General features: G+C 37.9%; 2 protein-coding genes across 2 annotated transcripts; both read right to left on the reverse strand.

Moving 5' to 3' along the window:
- Positions 1–5,577: 5,577 nt before the first annotated feature.
- fnta (farnesyltransferase, CAAX box, alpha) lies at positions 5,578–10,858 on the reverse strand. Its single transcript, XM_033974649.2, has 9 exons — positions 10,682–10,858; positions 10,265–10,350; positions 9,905–10,019; positions 8,848–8,952; positions 8,628–8,754; positions 7,875–8,023; positions 7,723–7,785; positions 7,068–7,251; positions 5,578–6,801 (listed from the first exon to the last, which is right to left on the reverse strand). Exons 1-9 carry the CDS (start codon positions 10,804–10,806, stop codon positions 6,658–6,660), a joined length of 1,098 nt encoding a protein of 365 aa, XP_033830540.1. The 5' UTR covers positions 10,807–10,858; the 3' UTR covers positions 5,578–6,657.
- Positions 10,859–13,071: 2,213 nt separating this feature from the next.
- Positions 13,072–25,769, reverse strand: aup1 (AUP1 lipid droplet regulating VLDL assembly factor). The gene is made up of 12 exons (XM_033974411.2): positions 24,887–25,769; positions 23,969–24,106; positions 23,735–23,885; positions 19,043–19,227; positions 18,270–18,342; positions 17,620–17,693; positions 17,365–17,431; positions 16,216–16,318; positions 15,190–15,324; positions 14,160–14,290; positions 13,524–13,612; positions 13,072–13,347 (listed from the first exon to the last, which is right to left on the reverse strand). Exons 1-12 carry the CDS (start codon positions 24,925–24,927, stop codon positions 13,302–13,304), a joined length of 1,233 nt encoding a protein of 410 aa, XP_033830302.1. The 5' UTR covers positions 24,928–25,769; the 3' UTR covers positions 13,072–13,301.
- Between the last annotated feature and the right edge of the window lie 8 nt (positions 25,770–25,777).

Consider the following 25,777-nt stretch of genomic DNA (forward strand, 5'->3'; position numbering starts at 1 on the left):
CAATTTTTATTTACAACCTATGTTGTAATAAAGTTATTTAACATAGTGTCCAATTAAAGTATATCTCAAAACTTAAATTGTAATTTTATACTGAAAATCCGAGTTTCATATTATTTCACTTAGAATTTATTTTTATTTTTTTTATTTTAATGTTATAAAATGCCTTTTTCTAAATAATCAACACAAATCAGGCTGTAGATTTCAATGTCCTTTACCCTTAAACTACATAAACTGAATTGATATTGTCAAGCTTCTTTATAAAATCTTAAAAAAACAAAACAAAACATTAAATACATGGATCTGACGGAGTTGACAAAAATATGTGAACACTGTCGTAAACTGAACAAATATGTTTTAATCCAGATTCAGAAAATCCATGCTACAAGTTTAGCACTGATTAATTCACTTCTAACCACCAAACTAACTACAGGAGGGGAAAGTCCACTCTTCCTCCTCCCTTGACCCCCTGTTTCTCAGTTTAGATTCAACCTTTATCCTCCTCTACCTCTGCTTCTTTTTCATTTGGAAGCTACAAATGGATAGTGACCGGTCAACTCCACCAGACATGAAATCTGACGTTGACTAATGGCATGACAGAAATGCAGATTTTTCCCTATAGACAGTAACTGCAGCTAGTTTCTTTTTGTTGTTTTTGGGAGGTGCCTTAATCACCTCACAATCGTTTGATTGCAGTGACTGCATCAAGAGGTTGTGCAACAAAATATTAAGTTAAGGGTACCATCATTTTTGTCAACGCCTGTTTCATGAGTTTATTTTTTAAGTAATTCTGTTGAAGCATGGTTGAAAAGCAATGTCTGACTTTCATTGGTTAAATTTCATAGAATTTTTATTAGGCCCGAGCCCCTACAGGGCGTAGGGCCTATTGCTTCCACAACGATGAGTGCGAAGCACCGCACCTTGCACAGACTCCTGTGTCCTAGCTGGGACATGCATATTTGCTCTTGCTAGCATGTCAGCGTCAATGTTGACGCTGACGCAGCGCGAATCGCTCATGTCCCCAAACACACTCCTGACATCGAGCCCTATCCAAGCCCCCATGCCGCAGGCATGGGCCATACTTGTTACTGCTAAAATGAATGGAAGTCAATGGGAGGTCAATGGCGGACCCCGACAAACACGACACACACCCCATGGTGACGTGGGGAAAGTCGAGAGCTTTCAAAAAATGTATAATATGCCATTTTAATGTTATCGGATATATTGTTTTTGCTAAAAATATTATTAGGCCCGAGCCCCTAGGGCCTATTGCTTCCGCAACGATGAGTGCAGACTGTCTTCAGTGGCAGCACCGCGACCTTGCACAGACTCATGTGTCCTAGCAACCCATGCCGTAGGCATGGGACATGCATATTTGCTCTTGCTAGCATGTCAGCGTCAATGTCTGATGTTGAGGTCAATGGCGGACCTCGACGTCATGGCGAATGACGACGTGGGGAAAGTCGAGAGCTTTCAAAAAACGTATAATATGTCATTCTAATGTTTTCGGATATATTGTTTTTGCTAAAAATATTATTATTTATTTTTTTAGGCCCGAGCCCCTACAGGGCGTAGGGCCTATTGCTTCCGCAACGATGAGTGCGAAGCACTCATCGTTGCAGACTGTCTTCACGAAGTTGCGCGCGAAGCGCGCAACTTCGTGGCAGCACCGCGACCTTGCACAGACTCCTGTGTCCTAGCAACCCATGCCGTAGGCATGGGTTTGCATATTTGTTGTTGCTAGCATGTCAGCGTCAACATCGAGTCAATGGGCGAAGCCCATTGACTCGATGTTGACGCTGACATGCGTCAACAGGAGTGAATAGCAGGAGTCGTCTCCCCCTGCACAGACTCCTGTATCCCAGCAACCCATGCCGTAGGCATGGGACATGCATATTTGTTCTTGCTAGCATGCCAGCGTCAACATTGAGTCAATGGGCTTCGCCCATTGACTCAATGTTGACGCTGACACAGCGCGAAGCGCTCATGTCCCCAAACACACTCCTGGCATCGAGCCCTATCCAAGCCCCCATGCCGCAGGCATGGGCCATACTTATAACTGCTAAAATGAATGGAAGTCAATGGGAGGTCAATGGCGGACCCCGACGTCATGGCGAATGACGAGCGCGTTAGCGCTCGTCATTCGCCATTGACCCCACGGTGACGTGGGGAAAGTCGAGAGCTTTCAAAAAACGTATAATATGTCATTGTAATGTTATCGGATATATTGTTTTTGCTAAAATTATTATTATTTTTATTATTTTTTTTTATTTTTTTATTAGGCCCGAGCCCCTACAGGGCGTAGGGCCTATTGCTTCATGAAGACAGTCTGCTTCATGAAGACAGTCTGCAACGATGAGTGCTTCGCACTCATCGTTGCAGACTGTCTTCATGAAGTTTCGCGCGAAGCGCGCAACTTCGTGGCAGCACCGCGACCTTGCACAGACTCCTGTGTCCTAGCAACCCATGCCGTAGGCATGGGACATACATATTTGTTTTTGCTAGCATGTCAGCGTCAACATTGAGTCAATGGGCGAAGCCCATTGACTCAATGTTGACGCTGACGCAGCGCGAAGCGCTCATGTCCCCAAACACACTCCTGGCATCGAGCCCTATCCAAGCCCCCATGCCGCAGGCATGGGCCATACTTATAACTGCTAAAATGAATGGAAGTCAATGGGAGGTCAATGGTGGACCCCGACGTCATGGCGAATGACGAGCGCGTTAGCGCTCGTCATTCGCCATTGACCCCACGGTGACGTGGGGAAAGTTGAGAGCTTTCAAAAAACGTATAATATGTCATTCTAATGTTTTCGGATATATTGTTTTTGCTAAAAATATTATTATTATTATTTTTTTTTTCTTCCTCTTCTGCTCTTTGAGCAGGAATTTGACCCCCTGAACATTTTCAAAAACTCACCAAATATTGCCCAAAATTCAGGTCTGGCGAAAAATTTATTTTTTTATGTGGTGCATCATTGGGCATAAAAAAATGGCGCGACAGCGCCCCCTGCAAAAGTCAAATTTTTTACGTCAATGGGAGACGTCGACGTCAACTTTTTTATACAGCCACGAAATTCGGTACACGCATTCTTCAAATGATGCCAAACAAAAAATATTATTATGGCCACGCCCTCTGACGCACCGGAAGTCGGCCATCTTGGATTGAAAATTCCAAAATGCCGAGTCAGCGTTTTCGCTGACCTCGCATTTTCATCAACTCCTCTGAAGGCGCTTCACCGGCTGGGCTGAAAATCACTGTACATCATCTAGACAAGTGGGGCATCAAAAGTTATCCAATTTATGGTGATCCCTATCACGGTTTCCGTGCGGCGAAGCCACAAATTTCCATTGGAATTTTTGCAATTTTCAAATTTCAAAATTTGCTCCCGTTTGCGCAAGCAAAGTCCGATTTGGCTCAAAATCGAATCAGTTGTAAAACTTTTGGGCCTAAAGCTACTCATTATGACAGAAACTAAATTGGCGCGATAGCGCCCCCTACAGAACATCTAATAAATTTGTATGGAAGGCCAAAAATTTAGTTTTCCCAAATGTTCCCAAATTTGACACAAAATTCCATTGGGTCATCCCAATCAATAAAGTCAATCAGACTCATGTCATTTTTTTCACTGGGTTGCCATGGCGATGCGCGAGAGTGCCCATGTTATCCTAATGGGAAAATTTCCAAATTTTCGTACATTTCAAAGTCTTATAACAACTTATTACCGTCAACGACGGACACAACGAGGGGCCAAGTTTGTATTTTGCACGGTGTTGCCATGGCGATGCCTGGAAAAACCCAAATTTTGCCATTTTGTGCATCAGCACTTCCAATGTGTTTTGACTTGTTTGGTGACAAATGCAGCCCAAAGCCCCAATAAAGAAGGGAGAAGTGGCGCGTCAGCGCCACCCACAGGGAGTGCCGGGTCGGCCGAGTGCGAAGCACGGCCCGTGAGGGCCGTTCGATGCCGCTTGCGGCTTTAATTTATTATTACTTTTGTCAGATTCAAGTTATTTCTGTGACCATTGTGATATTTTTTTCATTAACCAAAGGGTACCAACAATTCTGTCCACGTGTGTACAAATACTCTTTCTTTCATACAGTAATGGGTGCAAACTTGCTTTGATATTAGCCATTTCTTTGTCACATGTGCAAACTTTAAAAAAACTTGTGGATGTTATAATCTCATCTGGTAAACTATTCGATTCACTCATAGCAACAATAGAGAAAGCAGATTAAGTGAAAAAGGTCTGACATTTTGGAATGCTGCACTCTCCTCTAGAGACAAACAAAAATATAATCACATAGTTATGATGCTACGCCATTTCATTGTATTGATCTTTAATTATAATGCCACTGGTTTCTCCTCAGGTCGTTTCTGTAGCAGCACAGAAGAAGTTTGATCTTTGGACCATCATCTGAATAATAGCCCAGTTATCCTTAACTAACATGTTTTTGTCGACTTTTAATAATTTGCAGAAACTAATCAAAAGGGTTTGGTGTGTATATTTGGGATGATTGACAAAGTATGAAATTCATGCTTTCTTTGGTGAATTCTGAATCGACCGGCTTGTTGAAAAGGGTGGTGGTAGAGTGTTCAAAAATATAGCAAAGATAAAATCGAACAAATTTCAAATAGTCCAGTTGACTGCAAAGGAAAACATGTGTTGATAGAAGTTGAAATGTTAATATATTTGATTCACTATTTTTATTATTAATATGATTATATTTTTTCATTTAAATAAAAACATTTCTGTTTAGTTTTCATGAGATGTTTGATGAGGAAAATACAGATATGTTGTTAATATTATTCTAAAATGCTACACAAATCTGTTATAGAATGTGAAGGCACTGTCTTCATGCATTTTCATTCTGGTTCTGTCATATAAAGGGGATTAATAAAAGACAGTTAAAAAAAAAGCTATTGTGTGGACTGCAGTACTGTTTGAAAGTAGGAGATGGGAAGAAGTGGGAAATTCTAAAAAATATATAGTGTCCCTGATTGTTTTGGAAATATGCAAAACGTGAAATGAATCAAAAGATGCCACATAAAGCAAATCAAAGAATAAAACTAATATTCAGTCAAATGTTCCCAATTTCTACCCACCAGTTTTACAATCATGCAATCCTGATCTGAACTGAACCACTCACAAAATGCACCAAATTTGACAAATAGGTCCAATGTTTAACCCATGTATTGTATAGCATTACCTTCAGAGGCAACACATTTTTAGTTTTTCTTCTGTGACCTCCTTTCGCAAACAATGAAAAAGGTCCCTTTAGGGTTACCCTGCTTGTCACAGCATGGTCTCGTCAGATCTCAGAAGCTAAGCAATGCTGGGTTAGTACTTGGATGGGAGAACATTGGGAATACCATACGTGTCCTTGGGCAAGGCACTTCTCCCACATTTCTGTGTGTACGTGTTGGGTGTCACGAAAGGCGCTATATAAACCCAGTGATTATTTACACTCGATACACCACTGTGAATAAAAACCATTGTTGAGTTTTAAATGTTTTTGAATATAGGTTTAGACCACAGTTTACAAAAAAACATTAACATATGTAATGTATGTATGGGTTCACAAATGTGTTTAGTTTTATTCCACATTTTAGTGCCATAGATAAAAGGGACATTATTACATTATCCAACAAAATGAGAGAAAAGCGCAAGGTTAATTTCTCCTCTGCAACTCATTTCAATAACAACTATACATGATACCAATACAGTCACAAACAGGGACGTTTTCAGTGGTGTGGTGTGGTACGAGTCAATATAGAGAGAATATAGAGAGATTCAAAACAGCAATACAGTCTAAAAAATATCATTTGTGGGAGTAGCCACCAAAGTGCTAACCATATGCAGTGTGACATAACATTATTTATGCGCAATGAGGAAAAGGCAATATGGCCTAAAATGTATATCATGTTGATAAAAAGCAAATGCGATAAGGATATTGGCAATGTATTCGACACCAGACAAAATGCTTCATAACTGTACCTGCCTTTACCCAGTTCAAAGGTAATTATAAGCTATGTGATCTCCTTCCACTCCATATATCCATTTGAGTATCATTTGTTTTCAGTAATTCCATAACTGTTACCTAGCAATCATTACATCAACAAGGGCCAACTCCTGTTTATATTACACAATAGTTAGGATTAGACTAATAAAAAATGGATCTTTATTTTGTTATACCTTTTGTGCAATTGTCCCTGCATTTTTGAAGTTTTAACCATGTTAGAATATTGTTGAAATATTGAATACTGCTCCTCCTTACATGAACATGTCCATATATGATCCTCATTACTTAGTTTAATTTGCCATGGTAATTTAACCTGCTGCCAGTAGGTGGCAATATGCACCAGATCAGTGTATAGGGAGAACTAAGACTATGAAATGATGCCTGTTTTTAATTGGGCATGATTTTAAGTCCTGAAACATTTTAGAAATTCCAAAGCAACGGTTCTCAAGACCATGTTTACAGGCCAACAATACAAGTAATGTATGATATTTGTTTAAAAAATGGGAAAAATTAATGTCCAACTTATCCTTAGTTTAGCATTTCAAGTAGGAGGAAATCTTTCTGCGTAAACCAGGCCAATTGAAACTGACTCGTACCACACAGCTCAGAGAAAACATTTCAGTGTGATTTTAGTTTTAGCTCTGCTCCTGAAGCTCAGAAGATCGAACTGACTCTCCATTCACATCCGCGACTCCATATTTGTTTTTTAAAGAACGTCCCAGAAACAGCCAGTACTCTTTACGTATCGTGTCCTTCTTTGTCGCTAAAAGGTCACAAATCTGTAGGGAATGAGAAAGTCAATTGTTAGCGAGAGTCTATATATGCATATAAGCATATCTACTAGATAAAACAGCTAATATTGTTATGTTATTATGATTTATTTAATATGAGATCATAAGCTTCTTTAAGTAAAGTAAACGCAACAACAAAGATTAATAATGTTTATCTTAACTTATAAACTTATCACAGTGAATAATAACTAACTTTAACATTTTTAAGACAATAAAAATCTGGTACAGAGCCTTTAATCAAAATATGGCATCACCTCCAGGGCCTTCCTTAGCGCATCTGCCCGCTCCTCTGTCTCTGATTGGCTGCTGGTTTCTATGGTGTCTTCATAGCAGTCGAACAGGAAAGCGAGCAGATACGGAGAACAGTGACTCTCCTTTAACTCCAGGATGCGATCCATAAGGCCGGGCTGAGAGCACAGACCGTGGTCCTGAAGCATCCTGGTAAAAACAGTTTAGGCATGTATTAGTCTAGGTATTATTAACCGAGTCAAATGATTACTTATCTCCAAATTCTCTTTTTTTTGTTATTTTAAACACACCCACAAGCATTTAAAATTTGAATCTAATTAAACATATTATCCTTCATAAAATTACCTTTACCATGTCCATGAATACAGAATACTTTAATGAAGCTCAACAGCTCCACCTACTTCAAAGTCCTCTAGTGGTCATTAGTTACCACATAGCTAATAATCTTTTGGAAAATCTATAAGGAAAATGAATAGGAAATTAACTTCCAAACTAAGTGGTGTGCAGTCATTATTAAGCTCCATACAATCTAGTTAAGCAAATGTCTAACACACAAACAACTTCTTAAAAACCACAAGTGCAACATACATTAAAGAGGAGGATGCAAAATCAATTATTTTGAGCAGGCACTACATCATAATATCAACACTTAGGTCTTACCCTTTTAAATAATTCCAGACACTTTCATTGTGAGGAGCCTTCTTGATTTGGGTCAAACAATAGCTGCAGGAGACATAGAAAATATGCTGTAATAATCTGATAATAAACATGGTATCAGCATTTATAACCCAATATTAACATGTGCGACTCACTCTATCTCTCTCTGTATGACAGCTGGGTCGGAGAAGCCGGTGGTGTGAGAAATAACAAAGTGCCGCTGGTTCCAGGCTGAGTTGTTTCTGACATCTTCCTCCAACAAACTCTCCACATATGACAGCTCGTGCTCCCACAGTTTGTACTCCTGATCAGGGAAAACTTAGACTTGTATACAAGTGCACCGGAAAGAGAACTAACTTCATGGTCACTCAAGTGCAAATTAAACACCGAGAGAACAAATTAAAACAAACCTGGAGTTTTGCGTGTTTCATTTGTGCAAGTTTAAGTAATCCTCAAATCGTTCACCATCTTATGTGTGACTTTTAGTATTGATAATTGTTCAAATGAGTATCTAGTTTTGATTAGTATCAGATTTTTTATACTTTTGATAACACTATGAGGTGGTGCTCCTTTGTCTTTAGAATCGGTACACCTTTAGCTGACTTGTTCTGATCTACTTGCCTCCACTATAAATCAGCAGCATCTAAAAACTAATTCTAGCTTTTAAAGCAGTTTCCCTCTCCTCAGAAGGGGTTCAGGTGCCTTGTTAAATGTGTGGGTCAATTAGTAAAATGAGTTCTTTGCAGAGAAATTGTGTCTGCTTCCCATTAATTGCATTTTTTCATCACAAACTACACTTGACCTGTGTAAAACTATGATTAATATCTAGCACAGGTATTATTTAACCAAAATAAGTCATAATTTGAAAGAAAAAAAAACTTGTCTTTGAGCACTTAAAGAAACTGTACCTGGATGACCCACTGCCGGTGTTGCCAAGCATGGTAGTTCTTGGCGTCCTGACTAAGAATTTCAGCAATAAACTCCAGCTCCTCAGATGGATCATTCAGCCACTCCACCACCAACCGCCTGTGATGCCTAGACAGATGTTTACCATTTTAATAACACATGAATATTGCAATTTCCAAGACATTTGAGAAATGCATGTACTACGTTTTAGGTAGCACTCACCAGACTTGGTAGTTCTTGGGCTGCTCCTCGATGATGGCAGTGATGTACCTCATCTCCTCCCTCAGGTCTATCCCTAAAGCTTGTAGCAGCACTCGCCTGAAATGCCTGAGGACAATAAAATACATCATTATTGTGAAGTTTCTTATGAACAGACCTCTGCACAATGCAGCTGAAACTGCAACAGTATGACAAAAACAAATGTCTATTCATGAGAAACTATAGAATATTTAGTTAAGAAAACATAATGACCCTAATAGAATTATAAAGATAATATTAAAAAAGGATCAAAGGTAAAAATTAGTGGATCACAATCTTTTTCTGAGCTTGGTATCACTTTTTACAGCAACTAAGGCTGCACAAGCAAAAGACAAAGTTTAAACTGGCCAAATTGTTGTAGGAGTGAAGACGTTTCGCTGCTCGTTAAAGCCGCTTCTTCAGTTCTGGTCAGATTGCTGGTGGACACTGCCTGAGGTTCCCCAGACCCATACAAAGAAAACAATAGCAGAGTCGTTAAAGGTTGAATAGGGTAGTTTCAGCTGAAACTGGAGACAATAGCTGTTTACAGTTTCAGTGTAGCTAGCCCTTCCCTTCAGGTAGATATAAGGCAGTGTCCACCAGCTGTCTGACCAGAACTGAAGAAGCAGCTTAGATGAGCAGTGAAACGTCTTCACTCCTACAACAATTTGTCCAGTTGACAGATTTAAACTTTGTCTTTTGCTATGGATCAGACTTGGACAACTGAGGGATTACACAGATACCTTCCTATGTCTGCACAACTTTGAGAAAATATTGGATTCTGAAGTTGCAATTGGTATAAAAATGCTCTTTCTAAAATCAAGACTCATGTGCAGTTTAAACAAAATATAAACAGGACAGGTCTATGTAAAAGAACACCTGTCCACATGAGAAACTGTTTCATGTAGCTTCCCCACGTTACCTAGCTATCGTAACGCATCCATCTAGCTATTGGTCTGTCAGTCTTTTGCCAGTGCATTAAAAATAACAATACAATAAATCAAAATAATTAAAATAAAATTGAACTTGTGACAACTCTCACCAGACTGTGTAGTTGGCAGCGTTCAGGTCAATGGCGTCTGAAGTCAAAGCCAATGCTCGCTCACTCCTCTCATCTTTCTTCAGCAGCGCTCGGAAATAATCATAAACATCTGAGACTGTGGGAAAGTATAAAAGAGTAAGGCAAGTCGTGCGTATTTATTTTTAAATCTCCTGCTTTAGCGGCCACAGTGCAAATCCTTATTTAAGAATCTGTAATTGTCTAATTTAAAAGATTTCCTATTTGACCAAAAGTAACTACTCAGCATTGGCATTCTCAAAAAGGTGCAATATCCAATGCAAAATTATTAGGTTATTCAGACCATATACTTAAGTAAATGGGTCGTCATTCAGTCGCACTTACACTTGTCAGAATAGGCTATTTTCACCACCGGATTTGGACCATCATCTTGGGGAACAGGCTCTAGATCTGCCCACTCTTTCCTGTCCCTGTGATAAAAGGCACATAAGATTGACATTAAGATGATAAACTGCAATAAACCCAAGAAACAAAAGTGTAAATTGCTCTTAAAGTCGCCTTAAATATCCCACGAGATATGAGGTGACGCCCCTAACTCTGAAATTAGGCTTTGGTCACAGCTTATCAGATATATTTAGCTTTCTCAATAAAATCATGTATAACCAAATGTGCAAATATCCAATTCTTAATACTAAAACAAGCAAGGAATCGCAAAATCTGTCGATATTTTTGTTGACATGATGCTACCACCAAGCTAAGCCGATACTACCAACCCATTGAAGCAAAGTTCAAATGTTTCACCTGTAAAACACGTATCGAGTCGGGTCCAAATACTCCTCATCGGACTGGTCTTCTTCATCTCCACCGATGTCCTGGTCTTCTTTTATTGCCGCTGATTCGTTTGTAATTTCTTCTAACCCCGACATTTCTGATTAGTTAGCGGTAGTCTTTAGCCTGATCCACTGCACTTCCGACACTGACCCGGAAGTAGGAAATCAAAACTTCCGGTTACGAATAAAGCATTTTTATATTTTTATTTCATACAGATATATGTAGATTTCTATTAAGTGAATTATAAACATCTATTAAATTGCACAGCCGTAAAGGTACATAACAAAAAAATATTAATTTGAATTTTATATTTATTTTGTGGGGGTGTGATGCTAACTTTAGGCACAGCTCTGTCTGAAGTTCTGTTACTCAAATTAGACTTTAATCTGAGCTTCATTTTAACCATTAAAAACAAGGCCTTCTCAAATAACATTATAGTCACAACCTAGCTAGCATTAGCCAGCAGTCTTTCAGTTAGTCACTCTCACCTTTTTGATTAAAATATAACACCTAAAGAGGACCACGTATGCTCGTAATGACATCACAGGCTCCTGAAAATGTGTTGTTTAAATCCAGTTTATACTTTTTGAATGAGAATCTTGAGTTTTCAGAGTATACACTCTTGAACATTCCACCATAGATGTAAATACTGTACACCTCCAGCGTGATGTCACCACATAGTATCAATTCAGAACATTGTAACTGCTGTTCTGATTATTAAAACCTTAAAAAAAAAATCTAGGGGTTGCTGAAATGTTTATGATTTTTGGCTCCATCTTCTGTTAGTTGTACATACGCACAGTTTCAGAATGTTTGAGGAAATGTTGTATGTATGTACACTTTTAGTAAGAATTCCACATAAAAGTTTTCTAAAAGAGGCCCCAGTACTGTGCAGTATATTCACAAATGTGTATAGAATAATGCAATACTGTGGAAAATTCCAGGAAATGAATATCTCCATGGAGACAAGCAGGTCGCCCACTTAAAGTTACATAGTGCACCTTTATGTTCTTTGGACGTTATGGAAAGCTATGAAGCAGATGAAGCCAGAAGTTTTTTTTCTGACTGTCTGACATGAATTCAGACTAAACATTTCCTATTTTAGGTCAATTAGGATTACCAAAATTATTTCTATTTGCTAAATGCCAGAATAATGAGAGAAGGATTTTTTAAAGACAATTTTTTTTCATTACTTTCTTTAAAGTCAGAAGTTTACATACATTTCATTAGCATTTGGTACCATTGCCTTTAAAGTGTATGCCATAGGTGAAACGTTTTGGATATCCTTCAATAAGCTTCTCACAATAGTTGGCAGGAATTTTGGCCCTCCTGACAGAACTGCTGTAACTGAGCCACATTTGTAGGCTTTGCTTGCCTTGCTTGCCTTTTCAGATCTGGACATAAAGTTACAATAAGATTGAGATCAGGGTCTTGTGATGTCCACTCCAAAACACTGACTTTGTTGTCCTTAAGCCACTTTGTAACCAGTTTAGAAGTATGTTTCAAGTCATTGGAAGACCCATTTGCGTCCAAGTTTTAACTTTCTGGCTGATGTCTTGAGATGTTGCTTCAGTATTTTCACATAATGCTGCCATCTATTTTGAGAAGTGCACCAGTCGCTCCTGCAGCAAAACAACCCCACAACATCAAGCTGCCACCCCCATATTTCACAGTTGGGATGGTATTCTCAGGCTTGCAATTAAGGTCTTTGTGCCTATGTGCATTTGCAAATTGTAATCTGGCTTCTTTTGGCGTTCATCTTTGGGACACAGAACCCATCTCCTTAATGAGCATTGTGATGGCTGGACATTGTCATGGTATACTTGTTATACTTGCGTATAATTGTTTGAACAGAGGAACCTGACACCTTCAGGCCTGTGGAAATTGCACCCAAACATGAACCAGACTTGTGCAAGTCCACAATTCTCTTCCTGATATCTTGACTCATTTCTCTTGACTTTCCCATGTTATACAAAGAAGCAGTGTGTTTCAGGTGTGCCTTCAAATACATCTACAGGTGTGTCTCTAATTAATTCAAATGTTGTCAATAAACCTATCAGAAGCTTCCAAAGACATTGCGGCATCATCTGAGTTTTCCCAAAATGTTTAAAATCATAATAATCTTACTGTATGTAAACTTCTGACTTAGAATATTTTTAAATTTTTTCAGTACTTTCTTCGTTCTCATTATTCTGGCATTTAGCAAATAGAAATTATTTTGGTAACCCTAATTGACCTAAAACAGGAAAAGTTTAGTCTGATTTCATGTCAAGCTGAGGAAAAAAGTGTATGTGTCTTTCTATATAGGGTATGTAAACTTCTAGTATATAACTGTATATAAAAATAAATGTTAGAAAAAGTGAGGTCAAGCAGAACTTTATTCTCATCAATGACTCTGGACATTATAAAAATAAATACATGATTCACAGTCAGTGGATTGTAATACAAATTGTTATCAAAATGATGAACCAGCCAAAATAAGGGATTGAACACCAAAGTGAACATGTTGAGAAGAACCAGACTGACTATAAAATCATTTGAGATTTGAGAAGACAGCGGCACGTTTCTGAACAAAGGCTTGACTCAGAGTTTAGGGACCGTCTTCTTGGGGCAGTCCATGTTTTTCAATGTAACGTCTGAAAAGAAGGACATTCAGAAATAGGCAAATCAAATCAAAATGTTACATCTTTTGCCTGGAGAAAGTTCCTCACAAAATCCTCTAATCCCCCTCTAGTTAATCCAGTTATTTAAGTAATTTTCCTGAAATGCCATCTTTAAGAAAACTTGAGCTCCAGTGAAATGTGTGTCTCACCTTCTGGCAAAGTTGTACAGAGCCTCTTTCCTCTCCTGCAGAGACAGGTGTCTGTCGGCTGGTGATTTCCCAAATGTTTTGGCAGCGGGCTGTGGACAGAGAAGAAGAAAAATCTTTAATAAAAAGGGATGGATTGTGAGAATATGGAATTAACTGAAATTTCCCTAACAGGGAAAGGCTTTACTAGCTGCGGTGGAAAGCATTTAATTTAAAAAGATGCCATTGAGGATTTTACACATTTTAAACATTCTGCGCACCTGCATGATTCAATGGAAGTAAAAAAAAAAATCAAACACTTTGACATACAAGTTTGATGTGATACTGTGTATTATTACAGCCAAAGGAGGAGGCTGTCCACCAGGTGAATAAGAGTCAGGTTTGTGGAAATGCAAGCCCGCTTGCTTCAGTACAATAAACCATTCAAAATGAAAAAAAAAATTATGGGTAAAAAGATACACAGTGGGGCTTTAAAATTATATGCTGTCAAAGTGATTCATAGATTTTATTAACTATTGTCTGTAGGAAAAAGTGCTAGACATTCAGATTTTTGTTGTATTTGACACCTCGTGCTTTTCTTTCCGTTTGTACTGAAGCATAGATCATAGCATAGTTTCATTGAGATGAAGAGGGTCTGACCTTGATGGTAGGGGTAGAGATTGAGAAGGAGCTGAGAGATGAACTGAACGCTGACGTCCCAGAAGCCTCCAGGGGTTCCTCTTTGTTTTCCAGTAAATTTGTGATGGTGGTATCTACACAGTTGGTTTTTGCTGAACAAAACATGAAAACAAGAGTCAAGTTAAACAGGTTTTCAACTTTAAACAGCAGGAGTTATTACACTTCTACGGGGTATTCTTAACACTAAACATATTTAGATCGCCATACAACTACATTACAATCAGCATGCATTCTACTAATGAAACTACTGCACATTACTTTGGATTTGTCAAACGTACGTATATATAGTAGTCATTTTTGGTACAAATGAAGAAAATCTGCTGCTCGCTAGTTTGATTTGCTAGTTTGATATCTATCAGAGGTGCTAATTCTTTGTTGTGATAACATTCACAGCAACGTTGGCTCCCATTGGGCATAGCAATTTGCGGAAGTGAGTGTTTCTTTTATAAAGTCGTTTTAGAAGAATATTGAGATTTAAAGAGTGCAAATTATGACATAATGATCCATGGGTGTCATAGATTATAACTATATATACAAGCAAAATAGGTCTTCTTTAATGAAAAATGGCCGTGCGAGAGCATGGATGACATATAAAACCTCTTCAGGAACAACATTATGACATTATGGTAGAAAGCTCCAAAAAGTAAATTTTACATAATACCCCCTGTAACAATGGATTGAAATATGGCTGCAGTGTAAATCACAAGTCAGTTTGAAATAAGCAAATTGCACAGACTGCAATTATTTACATAAACAAAATTTCCTCTGAAAACAATATGTCAACAGTATGTTAACAGTATGTCAAATTATGTGTAAAACCTCCAAACCTCTACAGACACAAAATCCATGTGAATGTTTTATTAGTTTATATTTGAGATATGCACACTGAACAAAATCCTACTATTCAAACACACAACACAAATCTAACTGCAATTATAGTGCTTGTCAAACTGTTCAGGCCTTTCGAATGAATAACAAAAAACAAACTGACCTAGGTCTTTAGTAATGACGTTGAGAGGGACATGAGGAAGTACATCTTTCACCTGCTGCGCCATTTTGGCCAGTCTGCGCTCGTCTGTGCTCAGGCTCTGGATAAAACCAAGCCCAATGGAGCCGGATCTGACACCTGAGTTACACAAACAGTTTGTAATCCAGAATGGAACAAAATTGTGACTGAAAATGGGTTAAAATTTGAGTTGCAACTAATGATTGCTTAAGTAGTCAAACTATTATTTCTATTGTACAATGAGTTTTTAAATACATCTTCAAAAAAATAATGGCTGAAATATCGTTAGTGAATTCTTCTAAATATTTACAAAAAAATCTGTTTAGTCGAGGTAACGATTAAAATGATCAAAGTACGAACACAGTTGTTTTTAATAGTCGACTAGTCACAATTAAATAAATCAATCGTTACAGCCCTAGTTGAAATTTCAGTTATTTAGAAAATACGATGATCTCTGGTGAGCTAAACATCGTGTAGTAAATGCTGTAGTTTAGATAAAAAAAATTATTAGTTTGTAAAATGCCTTGTGCACTGTAATAAGAGATAATATAATATAATAATATTATATTATATATAATATTGACTTCAAATATGACAAGTCTATCTAATTACCATTAAGTATTATTCTACATTTAGCACCAAACTCCCAGATAAGCGCTGATATTCTTAAGTATTTTCATATATGAATTAACCTTAAAAGGGGCATTGTGCAACTTTTCTGGTAGAGGGTGTGCTACCTGATTGGTCTCAATGTTATTATTTTATTGCAATTATTAAATTACAGAATTTTTATTGCTCCAACATAGCTTGAAGACTATGCATTTTCACAGTGAGTGGTGTCTCCTCTCCACAGATCTGACCTGTTTGGTGTCAACTACTAGTCTTCATGGAGACAGATTAAGTTAATGTCATACTGAGGAACACTATAGACATTCTGGAGACAAGGAAGTACTAAACTGGAATAAATATTCAAGGCATGCTGTGCACATGTTTGGGGGACAGGGGGCGTACTTGTCTGAGCCTGTGGAGCCATGTGTCGCTTCCTCTTCATGTGCTCTACTTTGTCGGCTTTGGTGATTTTAGTCGTGATGATTCCAAGTTCAGTGGCCAACAGCTGAAAAATACACATTCATAATTGACATAAAACATGTTAAAAAAACAAAAACAAATGATCAGTGCATACTGTGGAATAGTGATGTGTTATTTTTAGATCTATTCAAACAAATTTTTAAAGAGCACTATGTAACTTTTCTGGAGGAGGATTGGCCTCCTGCTTGTCTATATAGTATAGACAAGTATATACAAAATACACAAAAGTATAGACAAAATACAAAAGCATAGACAAAATACAAAATTCCACAGTATGGCATTACGGCTGCATGATATTGGATACATTCTGTGATATGGATTTTAAGAACTGCAATATCGATATTACTACTGTATTTAAAGATTTTTTGTTCTGTTTTTTGTTTTGGCTCAATAATTTCAGTTATAATAAAACAAACAAACTACATGCTTTAATTTACAAGTGAAACTCAAAACAAACCCATGACTATATCAAGGCTAATTTTGGACTGATTTGGAAAATTATTGATAAAATCAATTTTACTTTTGTCAGATGCACAGCCTTGGTGTTATTGCGATATATTGTGTATGCTGTGATACTTATTTTTGTGTCAGTCAATATCGCGTTGATGATACTTTTGCAATATATTGTTCAGCCCTATACGCATTTAACTTATCTCCCTGGAGACAAGCAGGTGACTCCCTCAGGTGAAGTTACAGAACAGATCTATAGAGATCCCACTTATTTTAAGAACATACGCTTTTCAGTTTATTTTTTTATTATTATTTTCAAGCAATAAAAACATCTGTAACCGGAAAATACAGGATAGACAAGATAGTGGCATTGCAACAAACATCTCAAGGAAAGCAATACCATCATCATGGAGACAAGTAGGTGACAGATCCACCAGAAAAGTTACATAGTGCACCTTTAAGTGACGTGTTTCTAGCGTGTTTAAAAGTCAACATTCAAATTTTGTGTTAGTGATTTATAGGTTAAGTATAGAGCCGTAAGTGAACTGAGAGTGCATTAATCTGTGCTAATATTTTCTTTTTCATGTAAAATAATATGTGAAGTATACATTTTGTTTTTACCTCCTGAACTTTATCTGCAAAGTCCTGTGTGGATTCTCCATCTTGTCTGGACACTGGAGGGAGCCAGCTTTAAAAACAACAGCATTAAACAGATACAGTTTCTTTAAATATATACTAATAGGCCATTTCCTTCATCGGGGTTAAACATGTTAAAGCAAACAGGAAGCATGCAAGGTGATACAACCAAGAAAACAACCATGAGTGAACGCAAAAGTTTAACTAAGAAATGTTATAAATAAAATACATTTTTCTTACCTCACGTAATACACTGTAACTGGAACAAAAAATGTCCACATGAGCTCCACCAGCCAGCTGCACTCAGGGATGTTCTGAAAATAACATGTAGTAAATTATTACTATTCTTAAAGGAACTTAACTGTTTCCACAGATACAAGGTAAACATCTGATCAAATTTAGCTTTTATTGATAAATGCTGATTTAATTAGAAAAACATTGGAAAAGTTGTTTATAATATAATGTGATGTTTTGGTTCTCAAGACAATTATCCAACCAGAAAGCAGAATGACCCTCACATGAGTCTCTCATTCAGGTTACCAGTTTAAATGCTGAAATCCAGTTGGTTTAAACCTAAAAGGACTCCCTCTGATCAGAATTGTCACTACCTAAACCCCAACAACTGCAGCCAATCATTAATCAGTGCTAGTGGAGCCCTTGCAGCTCAGTGAGTGAATTTCGGAGATTCTGAGATTTACATGAGGCACGTTCTGTCCAAATACTGAGAATACTCAGAAACATGTGTGTGTTCTCTATCTGCAGGTTAAGACACTGGCAACCCAGGTTCAGTTGCGATTGATGTCGCTTTTTTTTTTAACAAAGAACGCAGGCTACATCCTTTAAAGTAAAAGAAAAAAAAAGATTATTAGATTAATTTAAATGTGATTTACCAAAGCAATGAAAGGTCTGGACACGTGTAAGGCCACAGGCTGAACAGGCTCAGTGAGAGAAAATGGCCAAGAGCTGCAGAGGGAGAAGAGGGTCAGCGCAAGACAGGACTGTAGGTCAGACATGTGACCTTCTAGAATCCCTAGAGCTTAAACAAGTCTTTGGTGGCGTTTGCTGTTTAACTGTCAAATTTGCAATTATTTACCTGGTTTACAGTTAATATCTTTGTCAAACCACGTCTATACATATGAAATAATAACTGGCACAAAGTTCAGTGTCTTCTCTGTCAGTATAAGTTTACAAAAGTGAATTTGGAGAGCAAAGCTGTTTACAGAAATTTGTCTAAACTTTGCATTTGGCCATACCTCCTTGTCAATGTTGAATCTCGGAGGCTGAGAAGGGTTGGGCCTGATTAGTACTTGGATGGGAGACTGCTGGTAATATCAGGTACTACTTGGTGCAACAGTGCCTCATGTGTAGTTTGAATGTGGTCTGCCGATGGCGCAAACTGGCTACCTCGCTTCTGACGAGGCAGTTGTGGCTAAAGTAATAGCTTGTTATTGTGTAACTTTAAGATCAGACATAAAATACAGTACTTAATGTGGTTGCTGGTACACAGTGTGAGTGAGGGTAGACTAGAGCTGCAGGATTAATTGCAATTGAATCAAAATTGAATTGAAATTGCAATTTTCAATTCAATTTCAATTTGCAACAAAATCAAAATGCCTGTCATAAAATTTGCAATTACATATTTTTTGCATGTGCTAATACAGACCTGAACTTGAGCAGGCCTTTGCGCCCGTTGCTGGTGGTCTCCTCTGGGAACAGAAGCAGAGGGGTGGTGCCGTCAGTGCAGCAGTACCTCCTCAGAGTGTCTCCCATTGAAGCCTCAGACACCTCCTGGATCTCCATGAAGCCTCGTGCCCAGCACACAAAGCCTGTGGAACCCTCCAGGTGAGGCTAGGGACAACAAACAAGCTCTTCAATGTAACCCCTCATCTAGCCTGGAAGTGGTTCACTGTAAAGGTTTTAATAGTGGTTCCCATCTAGAGGTCATTTTCAATTTGTTTGTACTGGCTTGAAGCACTGGGATTTATTGTACTCCGAGTTAACTAACTCCAGGCCCAAAAGGGAGAAGTTTTACTACCAACAAACAACAACAACAACAAACTTTATTTATAAAGCGCTTTTCATACAAGAAAAATGTAACACAAAGTGCTTTACAGTGCATTATTGCTAAAAAGATGGGTCTTGAGCCTGCTTTTAAAAACCTGAATGTTTTCTGCGGCCCTGAGGTCCTCCGGCAGACTGTTCCATAGACGGGGGCCATAAAACTGGAAAGAGGCCTCTCCACGACTGTGTGTCCTGACTTTGGGGATGACTAGGAGCCTGCTGCCGGAGGAGCGCAGGGGCTGCGAGGGTTCATAGGATAAAAGCAGTTCTGTAAGGTAAGAAGGCCCAAGACCATTAAGACATTTAAAAACCAGTAAAAGAACTTTAAAATCGATCCTGAAACACACAGGGAGCCAATGCAGGGATTATAAAACCGGTGTAATGTGGTCCCGCCCCCTGGTCTTAGTCAGGACACGTGCTGCTGAATTTTGTAATAATTGTAGACCCGAAATAGCCTTTTTGGGAAGACCAGAGAGCAGGGCATTACAGTAGTCTATACGACTGGTGATAAAAGCATGCATCAGCGTCTCTGTGTTGGCCTGAGTGAGAATGGGACGGACTCTGGCTATGTTTTTTAAATGGTAAAAAAATATTTTGTGATGTTTTTAATGTGTGGAATAAAAGTCAGCTCACAGTCAAAAATAACGCCCAGGTTTCTTACTTGTGATGATGGATTAAAAGCCTGTGACTGTAATTTGGGTAAAAGTCTCTCTCTGGGCCTCAGGACCGATGATTAAAACCTCAGTTTTGTCCTGGTTAAGCTGGAGGAAGCTTTCTGCCATCCAGGATGTGATGTCTAAAATACAGTTAAAAAGAGCATCCAATGGACTCGTGTCATCAGGAGACATGGAGATGTAAAGCTGTGTATCATCTGCATACAGTGTTGGGAGTAACGGCGTTAAACTATAACGGCGTTACTAACTGCGTTACTTTTTCAGTAACGGAGTAATCTAACTAATTACTTTTCCCAGCGTCGTAACGCCGTTACCGTTACTGACAATAAAATGTGGCACGTTACTTTTAATTGATTTCACTCTGCTCTTCATCAGAGTCTCAGAGATAAAAGGTTTGTTTGAGATGAGGCGGGCGCAGATACGACGCCGTCGATCGGTGCGCGGTGCATGCCAGTTAGTTTTGTGTCCAAGATGCCACCGACTTGCTCTGACGTAACTTGTGCGCCGGTAACGGGACGTTTTTGAGCGCAGCAGCTCTCCACCGACTGCGGCCGCCTGCATGGACTACAAACGCGTAATGCATGATGGGAAATGATGTCCTGTCCACACGTGCATTCACAGCGGATTGGGTCCGAGTTGTGTTTTGATCAGAAAAGTGACTGTGTTCTCTCCAAAGAGGAACAGGCTCAGATCAGAGGTGATTAATATTGCAAAATATGGTAATGAATCTTTTCAGTATTATACTGAAAGCACTTTATTGTTACTGTTTATTTTAATGAAGAAAATACTTGAAGTTGAAATTGTGTGACATGTTGATTTATTTGCACTTCAAATGAAATGTTTTATTTATTTATTTATTTTTTGATAAATTCTATAATTTACTTGGAAACAAATGTAAAATAATTGCAATCTGTTAAAGTAAAATAAATGTTAAAGGTTCACATCTGTTGTGTTTTTATTGTTTTAACATAATAAGTAATGTGGAGTAAAGTAACGCGGAGTAGTTACTTTGCCTAGTAACTAGTTACTTCTCCCAAAAAGTAACTGAGTTACTAACTCAGTTACTTTTTGGGAGAAGTAACTTGTAACTATAACTAATTACATTTTTGAAGTAAGATGCCCAACACTGTCTGCATAGCTGTGGAAGCTGATTCCATGTCTCCTGATGACATCACCAAGAGGGAGCATGTACAGGTTAAAAAGTATAGGACCTAAAATGGAACCCTGGGGCACTCCACATGTGATTTTATGAACCTGAGAGGAGTAGGTGTCTAAACTTACCATAAATGTTCTGTCTGTGAGGTAGGAAGTAAACCATTTGTGTACAGTACCAGAGAGGCCGACAAGGTGTTTGAGTCTGTTTAAAAGAATAGTGTGGTCTACTGTATCAAAGGCAGCGCTTAGATCCAGTAGAACCAACACTGATTTTAGACTAAATTATGATTCTAAACAGGTGACATTTAAAATCTTTGTCAAGGCTGTCTCTGTACTGTGGTTTACTCTAAAACCAGACTGACATTCTTCAAGAATGTTCTGTGTGTTTAAAAAATAATTAAGCTGGGTAAAAACAGGTTTTTGGTAAGTTAGACACTGGTCTGTAATTGTCAAAATCATTAAAATCTAAATTGCTCTTCTTCAGCAGGGGCCTCGCCACTGCAGCTTTAAAAGCAGTGGGAAAGACCCCTGTCTGAAGAGAGTAGTTCATCATGTTTAAAAGCTCGTCTCTAAAAGATTCATAAAATGACTTGAAAAAACGTGTTTGAATGGGGTCAAAAAGACATGTGGTGGGTCTCACTGAGGAGAAAACTTCATCAAGCCTCTCAGCATTAACCAGGACAAAACTGTCCAGTGTTTCCTCTGGTAAAGACAAACAATCAGATGTGTTAAAAACAGTGGTTTGGTTAGATAAAATGTCTGATTGTCTGAACATCTGATTTTGTTTATCTTTGCCATGAAGTGGTCTGCAAACTGCTCACAAAGGGAGTCAGTGGGAGAGAGTTTGGAATTGTTAAAATTAGTGTTAGTAAGATGGTCGATAGTGGAGAAAAGAATTTTGGGGTTGTTTTTATTGTTTGTGATTAGTTTGGAGAAATATGAGTTTCTATTGTTTCTGATGGTGTTATTATATGTTTTTAGATGTTGGTTATACATTTGAAAGTTAATTTTGATTTTGTTTTTCCTCCATTTTCTTTCTGCTCTTCTGCAATTTCGTTTGAGTTGTTTTATTGATTCATTTTTCCATGGTGCCACAAGTTTGGAGGGGGCCTTGCTTAATTTAAGAGGAGCAACTGTGTCTAAAGTGGATTTAAGTTTGCTGTTAAAATCATCAACAATAAAATCACAGAAGGCAGGTAAAACAATTGGAGGAGTGTTCTCTAAAATTTGAATAAAATTTGCAGCCACTTCAGGGGTAAGATGGTGCTTCCTCACAGTTCTCACAAACCCTGCCCTTGTTTACTGGCAAACATCATTATGGGTCATTATTCCCCTATTGTGTGTTGGCAGGACTTAGTTAAGTCAGAGTAGGATAAAATCCTAGTGCCTCAAGCCAGTTTCATCAAATTGAAAATGATTGAAAACAGTGTCCAGATGACCACCATTGAAATGGTCTCTACATCTCTTCAGGATATATCACAATCACATTGTGTCATAAAAAATACATTGTGAATTAATTTATATTGTCTCATTTGACAAAATTTAAATGTAGTCACTCAAACTTTAAGACAGAATTGTGACCATTTTAGAAGCAAAAATAAGCCATTTACATTGAAGCTACAAGTCCAGGGCACAAACTGTAAGATGTTAGATAATGAAAAGGAAGGAACATCAAGGATTTCACTGTTATTTTGTCAATATTCCTGAATAATCATGGCATTTTTTCTCACAACAATCAAAACACAAAAATTTTGTATTGTAACATCCCTATAAGCAAATAATAACCTTCTGGATAATGAAACTGCTTTTATTCCACCATACAATTTGGCAACCAAGAACAGTCCAGAGTGAGAGGTCAAATATTAAGTTCAAACACAAATCTTTCTCAGGGTTTAATTATCACCAACTAAAATCTCCTGAAAACATGGTACTAACTTTGGATTAAATTAAGCACATCAGAAATATTTTCCATAGTGATGTTTTAACTTTCTGATGAGTAATTTATTTAAATGATTATTTCAACACAAAACCTGAAACACCTCCTTATTTGTCATAAGGATAAAAGTACCAAAATGCAAGCAAAATGTTCCTAGAAGCAGAGGTTCACCCACTAGTACTTTCTTAAGTCATTTTCTTACATCGCTCCAGATAACATAAGTAGGCAGTATGAGAACATTGCAGTGTTTCCAATAAATTTTTATAAAGATTATGGTGACACAAATTATTTTTATTTGAATAATTCCATCTCATTCAATTTGGGGAATATAAATATCATTTACCACCTCTATTTAATCTTTAACCAGTGTCATCTATTTTATAAGTTTATGGTTATGCAATGAATAGCAAAGTCAAATTTGTCCAGAATATGGTCCAGAATATGGTATAGTCCAGTTTATTTTAGTCTATCGGAAGCCACCATAGTCTCCTGTATTAATGTGAAACACTGTATTGGGTGGAGTGCTCACCGTGTTACAAGGCGTTAGGAGGTTGAGGATGTTATGATCAAACTCTGTGACGTGATTACAGACCAACAGTTTTGTGTTTTTGTCTCTGGAGCGAGGGTTCTTCTGCCGTACGTGCATCCCCAGCACTGAGCACATTGTTCGTACAATGAACCTGCAGCCAAGACAGAGAAATTTTATGCTAAATCAGAAGGGTACTGGATAATAGAATATGCAAAACAGTTGGAATAAACTTACCTTCTTAGAAAACATTCTGGAAGTGCACAGCTCACCAAAAACACATGGACTCCAATAAAAATCCGAATTAGCAATAAGCAAATGCCAACGGGTGAATAAAGGAGCAGCAGCAGCAGAACGAGTGGGTCTTTGGGAAATCTGAAAAAAACAATAACAAAAAAAAAAAATGAATCCACAAACAAGGAATGATTTCATAAGGGGTTGTTCTGTCTCCACTTTATAATCATGAGTTAGGACATGTGTTTGGAAGTTGAGTGGAGTTTTTAGTTTGGGGTTAATTGGTGCGTGGAATACACCTGTTCATTTGTGTATAACAAAATAAGGTTTCATTTTCATGCCAGTTATTACACGTGTCTCTACAAGATTATATAAGAGGTTTACTTTGCCACACAAGCCAAAACTGATTAGTAAAAACATGGATGAAAGTGTTTTCTGTAAGGCAAGAGCCGTCCAAAGCTGCAAAATGATACAGTTCCAAGAACTGAATCCCTGTATTATTTTTGTTATTATATTATATTATAAATTGGCTTATTGTGGCTTAGATTTCAATTTGATTAGGAAAAATCATTTATAAAAGTGGTATTACTAATGTTTAAGTAATTTAACTCACAGTTACCAGTTGAGGGTTGGTGGAGGGATCGAGATATTATTTGCACTCAGTGGACGTCGGTGCTTAGTTTGTGGCTTAGAGAAAACAGGTTTCCCTGTTTTAACACTGACGCATCATAAACAAGCCAATATTACCTGAATATGATCCGTGAAATAAAGTTAGCCAAGGTGCTATAAATAACACTACAGTGTATGATTAAATGATAGCTGTGCAGTTAGCATCTGAGGTCACCGCTAAATTGGCCCATCAGGGTTGCAGTCAACATCGCACTGCATCGTTATAAAGGGGAAATATTCTCCACTACTCACCGACGAAAGTCAAACAGATCTTCAACCCCAAGCGTCTCCATTTCTCCAGACTTTAGCTCAAAGCTAACTAATGCTAATGCTAAGAGAGCGTCCACAGACTAAAAATAAAATTAGTCATAATAACGTCCCCGTCCGCCGCTGTGTCCAAATAAAAGCCCGGACAGGTTGAATCAGGCCCCAGAGAGTGACAAATACAGTTTGGAGGAGTCTGAGCCGTAACTTTGATGTTAGTTGTTCACAGATGTGTCAGCTCAGGTAAGGTCCGCAGGAGAGGACAAACACTTCCGGTGTGATTGTGGTTTCAAAATAAAACTTCTACCGTTAGTGATATAAATCAAACTAAGTTAGACATTGCTCTTATTAAATCATACTTATAGATACAGTAATATTTATCACCCGTCTAAACAGAAAAAAAAAACAATTATACATGCTCCTTACTTTGAAAACGTGTTCAAGGAGTTACTATAGTTTATAGTGTGTCGCCCTCTTGTGGTAAAAACAAAACATATAGGGACTTTTAATGAGTTTTCCGTTAAATTAGTAGATAAAAAATACGGACCTCGCTTTTCAGCTTGAATCACAACACACAGAAATATACCTCAAACATTTTTAGTAGCTCTTTCGATAAGTTCACAAAAATATGACATTTTGCAGTAATTACAAATTTGTGGATTGTTATTACTGAGTTGTAAATTTTTCCAGAGTTTTTTGAACACACCTTGCACGTCTCCGCCCCCCGCCCTGACTATTTGTTTGGCAACACAACACCACAGTATCCAGCTTCGTGGAGACTTTATTATCGATCTTTCCTACTCTAAACAAACCTTTCCTTTTGTAATCGGTGTTTTATTGAGAGTATTTCCTTTCTCTCTTCGCCCCGCTCTCAGAGGC

This window comes from Periophthalmus magnuspinnatus, chromosome 10, assembly GCF_009829125.3.
Source record: "Periophthalmus magnuspinnatus isolate fPerMag1 chromosome 10, fPerMag1.2.pri, whole genome shotgun sequence".
Classification (NCBI taxonomy): Eukaryota; Metazoa; Chordata; class Actinopteri; order Gobiiformes; family Gobiidae; genus Periophthalmus; species Periophthalmus magnuspinnatus.

What these genes read in the sequence shown, in the direction of transcription:
- aup1 (XM_033974411.2), bottom strand. Translation starts at nt 24,927, where the DNA reads ATGGAGACGCTTGGGGTTGAAGATCTGTTTGACTTTCGTCG. An exon ending in AAAGGCCTGCTCAAGTTCAG is followed by an intron (nt 18,343 to 19,042) that starts GTCTGTATTAGC and finishes CTCCCTCTGCAG; the next exon opens with CTCTTGGCCATTTTCTCTCA. An exon ending in TCTCTACCCCTACCATCAAG is followed by an intron (nt 13,613 to 14,159) that starts GTCAGACCCTCT and finishes CTCTGTCCACAG; the next exon opens with CCCGCTGCCAAAACATTTGG.
- fnta (XM_033974649.2), bottom strand. Translation starts at nt 10,806, where the DNA reads ATGTCGGGGTTAGAAGAAATTACAAACGAATCAGCGGCAATAAAAGAA. An exon ending in ACTCGATACGTGTTTTACAG is followed by an intron (nt 10,351 to 10,681) that starts GTGAAACATTTG and finishes CTTTTATCACAG; the next exon opens with GGACAGGAAAGAGTGGGCAG. An exon ending in ACCGGCAGTGGGTCATCCAG is followed by an intron (nt 8,024 to 8,627) that starts GTACAGTTTCTT and finishes TTCCCTGATCAG; the next exon opens with GAGTACAAACTGTGGGAGCA.